The following is a 5,708-nucleotide window of genomic DNA, read 5'->3' as shown; positions in this document are numbered from 1 at the left end:
TGAGAGCCCAGCAGACCCATCCATGCTCAAGGATCAGAATGGTGGAAATATTGGAGGAATAAAGAACAATATTGCTAGGGAGGATGGACATTCAAGATGTAAGGAGCCCTAGTTGGTTTGGCTCAGTGGATAGAGCGTCGGCCTGCAGACTGAAGGGTCCTGGGTTTGATTCTGGTCAAGGGCACATGCCCAGGTTGTGGGCTCCATCCCCAGTAGGAGGTGTGCAGGAGGCAGCTGATCGATAATTCTCTCTCATCATGGATGTTTCTATTTCTCCCTCTCCCTTCCTCTCTGAAATCAATAAAAACATATTTTAAAAAAAAAGATGTTAGGAACTCTAGCTGGCTTGGCTCAGTGGTTAGAGTATCGGCCCCTGGACCAAAGGGTTCGATTCCCAGTCAAGGTACCTCTGTTACAGGTTCCCCAGCGGGTGTGAGAGGCAACCAATCAATGTGTCTCTCTCACATCCATGCTCTTGCTCTCCCTTCCACTCTCCTCTATCCCTTCCACTCTTTCTAGGAATCAATGGAAAAATATCCTCAGGTGAGGATTAAAAAAAGGGAAGATGCTAGGAGGAATGTGGCCGGAATGGTTAAACTTTTTTCTTGTTTTCTGCTGAGGTGAGGTTATAGTTGTATGTGTGGAAATGCCATCCAAGGTGCCAAGATGCCAATCCTTCAAGTTGGGGGGCTGGGCACCCGTTTCTCAGCGTTGGAGCAGCCCTGGCTCTGTTCCTCCTTTCTCATTTCCTGCTGTGGGTAGGGCACCCCCCTTGGGTAAGGAATGCAGAGAGGCTCGGGGGCTGGCTGCAGGGTTCCAGGATCTAGGAGAGGAGGCAGGGACCCGCCTGCCTGCCTAAGGCGGGGCTTAACAGGGAGTGCCTTGCTAGGAAGGGAGGGCAAAGGGCTATGTCCTCCACCTGCCTCACCCGGCTGACAAGAGTTCCTGTCACCAGCCACCTCCTCTGTCTGGGGCCCTTGAGGGGTAAGTATCCTCCTCAACCCACCTTCTCTCTTTCCTCGGGGTCTGGTGAGAACTCCTTTCCTCCTTGGGGGTCCAAACACGTGCCCTCTCTGCTTACCCTTCGGCCAGGCATGGGCCACACCTGCTACCCCTCACCATAGCATAAGTCCCCCTGCTTTACTTTCACAAGTCCATGAGACCGGGGTACGAAGGGGCAGATACGGAGTGTCTCAGACCCTTCCCTTCCTGACATCAGCACAGGGCCAAGGCCAGGGCAGAAGGGCCCAGAGAGGGGCACCTCATCCAGGCAAGCCCAAGATCACTGTTTCCTCCTCTTCCACCCTGCAACAGAGCCCAGAATCCTAAGCGGCTGGAGCACTGGGGGACACCCAGACAGAGCCCTCGCTGGACCAAGTCCTCCAGGAGCGGGATGAAGCCATTGCCAAGTGAGAGGCAGCTGCGTGTGGGAGTTGCGGGGGCAGTGCCGGCTCACCCTCAGGACTCTGTCCTGCTGGAAGAGGGGAGGGGGAAGTCAGGCATTCCTGGAAGAAACGCCACACAAACAACATTCTGTGTCACAAGGCAGGGGCTGTGGCCATATCTGCCCTCCCCCAGGGCCCAGCATCAGATCTGTAAGTCCCAGGCCTCAGGCTGTTCTTTCTGCCACCTGCAGGAAACAGGCTGTGGAGGCTGAGCTGGACACATGCAAAGCCAAGTTACGAGCTGCAGAGGCCCAGCTGCTGGAGGTCCTGGAGGAGAAACTGAGACTGAGGCAGGAGGTGGAGGCCTGGGAGGTAGGGTGGGAATGCCAGCTGGGCCTGGGAGGTACAGGGACACAGGCCCAGAGTCTGCCTGTGAACCTTCTCTCCTGCCCCCAGGAGGACATGCAGCGGCTGGTGAGGCAGCTGGTCGAGAGTCAGCTGCAGAGAGAGTCCAGCAGCACTCTGAGAGCCCCCGTGCAACCCGGAACAGCCAGGACCCCATGGGTTCAATTCCCCCAGCGTTGGTGGGGGCGTTGGTGGTGAGAGCGCTCAGCCCAGAACCTTGAGAGTAGTATCTTTATTCATTAAAACTTGAGGTCTGACCACCTTTGCACCTTGTGCCCTCTTAGTGCCCACCTGAGTCCTTCTGTGCAGAAACAGGGCACAAGCTGCAGGGCCTTGACACCTGGGGTTTCAAACATGACCCCTCTGGCCAGCAACTCTTAGGCCAGGAAGCCCCGGATGGCAGCCATGAAGTCCTGTGGGCGGTCAGCGTGGATCCAGTGCCCAGCATCAGGCACGGTCTGTATCTGGGCCCCAGGGAAGAGTCGCCTAATCTCAGGATGGTGGCTGGGACTGTCCATCGGAGAGAAGGCCGCCAACAAGGGATGAAAGTGGGGAGATGGGAAGAGAAAGAAAAGTGAAGGTACAGCAGGAGGAGGTGGAGAGCTATATGCCCCGGGGTGTTTCCAAGCTCTCAGGAGCTCACTGCCCACACCCAAGCCCTCCCCAAGGCAGGCTCCCCAGGCTGGGGGCTGGGTAAGTAAGCCATGCCCTGTCTACCACTCAGCCTGGCTTACTGCACGAAGTCAGAGTTTCCACCGAGGAGGAAGAGGGTAGGCCCAGGGTAGGATTCTTGTCGTGGCGGGAAGGCCAAGATCTCGTCCACATGCTGGGCCAAGGCATCCAAGTTCACTCTCCACACAAAGCGCCCGTCTGCCTCCACCAGGTTGGTGAGCAGGAACTGCCGCACAGCCATGTCCTGTGGGGGGTGCAGTTGGCGGGGGGGGGGGGGGGGGGGGCTCCCTGTGAGATTTGGGCTGCCACTCGTCTCTTGACAGGTCCCAACCCAAACTATCCAGGGCCTTGAGGGTATCACCTGAATAAGAGAGCTGAGCTGTTTATCGGCCAGTTTGCGGGCAAAGGAGCGGGACACCTTCTCTGGGATGTCGATGGCTTTCATGGCTGCCATGTAGGCTGGAAAGTCTGAGATGGATGTAGTGTTCACTGGGCTGATGTCCACGGCAACCAGACGTTCCACCAGGTCTGGCTGTGGGAGAGAACTGGACTGGCAATCCAGCCTTAGGGCATGCACAGCGGGTCGCAGGCATGGTTCCCCCGATCCTGAACTTGGCCATCCCAGGCTCCTTTGAGTCTCAGGTTGCCTGCTGGGCACTCAGGATCTACACTGGATGGGAGGAAGCCCTGGATAAGGTCGGCTCACCCTCTGTAGCGCCAGCAACATGGCTGTCTTGCCTCCCATGCTGTGGCCAATGAGGACACAGGGCACTAGGCCCAGCTGGGGCAGGAGGTCCTGCAGGTCCTGGCTCATGGCTTCATAGCTCATGTCCGGGCTGTGGGGGCTGTCACCATGGTTCCGAGCATCCACTGTCAGCACCTGGGGAATGGGATGAGAGGGGGGCAGCACTAGCATCCACACTGGGGGCAAGGACAGCCAAAGGCCTGGAAGTCCTTCAGGCCGAGGGGGTGGAGAACCTGGAGAGAGATCCTGAAGCAGAAGAAGGACTCAGATGGTGAGAAGGCCCAGTTCCCAGACCTAGGAGGCCCAGATGAAGAACCTGGGGTCACTGACACAAAAGAGAAGACCCAAGGAGTGTGACCACATCTCTGAAGGTCTGGCCTGGCTGGGTAGCAACTCCAGAGAAAGAAGACGCCAAGAATTTCCAATAGTTGAAGCACAGAAGGATGGACTGCTCTGAGAGGTGATAAGTCCCCTGTCATCCTTGGTGAACAAGCAAGGGGCTGGCCCCCGCAGCGGGGAGGGTGTCTGCATTTAAGCATTGGACAGTGGAGCCTAGCTCAGTTTGGAGCATGCACATGCAGATGGACTGGATGGATGGAAGCATGAGGGAATGAATGGGCGTGGGTCTGCCATGCAGGCTGCATCTTTAGAAGGTCAATCTCTCTTTTCATTTTCGCTCAGAGAGACCTGTCACTGCTCAGCCCGGTCCCAGCCTCAGCCTCATCCCCATCCCCGCCCCCTCCCCCACTCCCCACCTCCCGCGGGACTCCGCCTCTCCCGGAAGCTCACCCTCCGGCCTGTCTGCTGAGCCAGGGCCTTGGCGATAGAGTTGAAGTTGGTTTTGCAGCCGAAGAGCCCATGCAGAAAGACGAGGGCTGGGCGGGCCGCCTCCCCATCCAGAAGCTTGTAGGAAAGCGGCACCGATCTACTGGAAGGGGCAAGGATGGGGGCTGATCTGAGCCCACTGGGGAAGAGGTTTGGGGGAGCGGCCTGGGAGGAGGCGGGCCCAAGCGGAGGAGGTGGGGCCGTCGGGTCCGCACCGGAGGAGGAGGGTTCATGGACGGCCTCCCACCGGGTGCCCTTGACTGACCTCGGCTCGGCGCCGCTTCGGCCGCTGCTGCTGGGTGCGACAGGCACCCTGGAGAAGCAGATTCTGGAGAGTTCGAGCCCCCCATATGGGAGCCTCCAGGCCCGGGCCCAGCTGAGCATGCCCGGGAGCCGCTCCCCCGCACGCACCCCGCGAGCACGTTCTGTGCCCTAGCCCCGCCTCCCGCCTTTGCTGAGCCCCGCCCACTTCCCTTTGAGCTCCGCCTTCTCCCCGCCCGCCATCGCGGGATTCCCCGCCTTCGCCCCCATTTCCTGACGTCATCCTAGAGAACTGTCCATTTCCGCCCAGCTCCGCCCCTCCGGCGGGAGCACCGCCCCTGGCCTCACCCTGGCCCGGGCAGAGCCACAAAGGATCCGGCCCCGCTCGCGGAGCTCCGCTCAGCCGGTGCAGAATCCTCGCGGGGAGTCTGGGCCCTGCGTTCTGGGAATCCGGCCCCAGCTGCTCGGGATGTCCTGGGTTCTGATGCGAGCGCTGGGCAGCCGCGGGGCAGGCTCTTGGCTAGCCTAGGAGGCCCTGCCTGGACCCGCGCCCGGAGCCGCACCTGTCCGCTCTTCTGCCCTCACCCACCGTCTTGGGTGGGTGCCATACTTTATGTGCCGCCCGGGGAGGGGGGGTGGGTGGGGCGCGGGAGAGAGACCTGGGGTGGCTCCCAACGTCAGAGCTACTGCTTGGAGGCACAGTGCTCCTTAGGTGGGGAGGAGGACGCCAGACGGGCTGGAAGGAGTACCTCTTACCCATCCTGAAATCGTGGACTAGAGAAAGAGCTAGGAGGGACTCTAGAGGTTATCTTCAGCCACCCCCCATCCCCCACCCCGTTCTTTACAAATGGGGAAACTGAAGCAAACCGGAACCTCTGGTCTGCCATTCATAATGCGAGTCAAAAATGGGTGTTTGTACTGGTGGGGGCATCTGAGTTGAAATGACTCAGATCTTCTCCCTACTCCCTCCGCCCCGCTGTACAATCCTTCCACCCCTAGATCCCAGCACATCTTGCAGAGAAATCGCCTTCCTTTGGAACGCCGACCCGCTGCCATCTTTTCTCCCTGGTCTGTGATAGAGGTGGCATTGGTGACATTATCTCAGGTCTCAGCCTTCAGCAGTTGCAATAGTAGCTTACTCTTTCTTTTTTAAAATTTTTATTTATTGACTTTAGAGACAGACAGACAGAGAAGAAACATTGATTTGTTGTTCTACTTGTTTATGCATTCATTGGTTGATTCTTTTTTTTTTTTTTTTTTTTTTTTTTTTCAATTTTTTTATTAAGGTATTATATGTGTACATATCTTACCATTGCCCTCCCCACACCCCACTCCCATGTATGCCCCCACCCCCCAGAGTTTTGCATCCATTGGTTATGCTTATATGCATGCATACAAGTCCTTTGATTGATCTC

General features: G+C 57.9%; 1 protein-coding gene and 1 long non-coding RNA gene across 7 annotated transcripts; one reads left to right on the top strand and one right to left on the bottom strand.

Annotated features, from left to right (window-relative positions):
* The first annotated feature begins 879 nt into the window (after window positions 1–879).
* On the top strand, window positions 880–2,047 carry LOC307106446. Of its 2 annotated transcripts, XR_013814127.1 has the most exons (4): window positions 880–984; window positions 1,315–1,409; window positions 1,637–1,757; window positions 1,842–2,047. It is a non-coding gene; the product is annotated as an uncharacterized lncRNA (long non-coding RNA). The 2 variants fall into 2 exon arrangements; XR_013814128.1 differs by having other exon boundaries at window positions 1,637–2,047.
* On the bottom strand, window positions 1,340–4,497 carry ABHD11 (abhydrolase domain containing 11). 5 transcript variants are annotated; one of them, XR_013814115.1, is made up of 6 exons: window positions 3,997–4,497; window positions 3,169–3,342; window positions 2,824–2,994; window positions 2,525–2,706; window positions 2,082–2,300; window positions 1,340–1,474 (listed from the first exon to the last, which is right to left on the bottom strand). XR_013814115.1 is itself a non-coding variant. In XM_079782936.1 (6 exons), the coding sequence occupies exons 1-6, from the start codon at window positions 4,414–4,416 to the stop codon at window positions 2,168–2,170; spliced, it is 915 nt and encodes a 304-aa protein (XP_079639062.1). In that variant the 5' UTR covers window positions 4,417–4,496; the 3' UTR covers window positions 2,035–2,167. The 5 variants fall into 5 exon arrangements, 3 of the variants coding, with proteins under 3 accessions (XP_079639062.1, XP_079639061.1, XP_079639060.1); XR_013814116.1 differs by having other exon boundaries at window positions 1,410–1,471; XM_079782936.1 differs by lacking the exon at window positions 1,340–1,474 and having other exon boundaries at window positions 2,035–2,300; window positions 3,997–4,132; window positions 4,298–4,496.
* Between the last annotated feature and the right edge of the window lie 1,211 nt (window positions 4,498–5,708).

This window comes from Cnephaeus nilssonii, assembly GCF_951640355.1.
Source record: "Cnephaeus nilssonii genome assembly, chromosome: 2".
Lineage (NCBI taxonomy): Eukaryota > Metazoa > Chordata > Mammalia > Chiroptera > Vespertilionidae > Cnephaeus > Cnephaeus nilssonii.
Note: the sequence above shows the minus strand (reverse complement) of the source record. Positions and strands in the feature narration are given on the sequence as shown.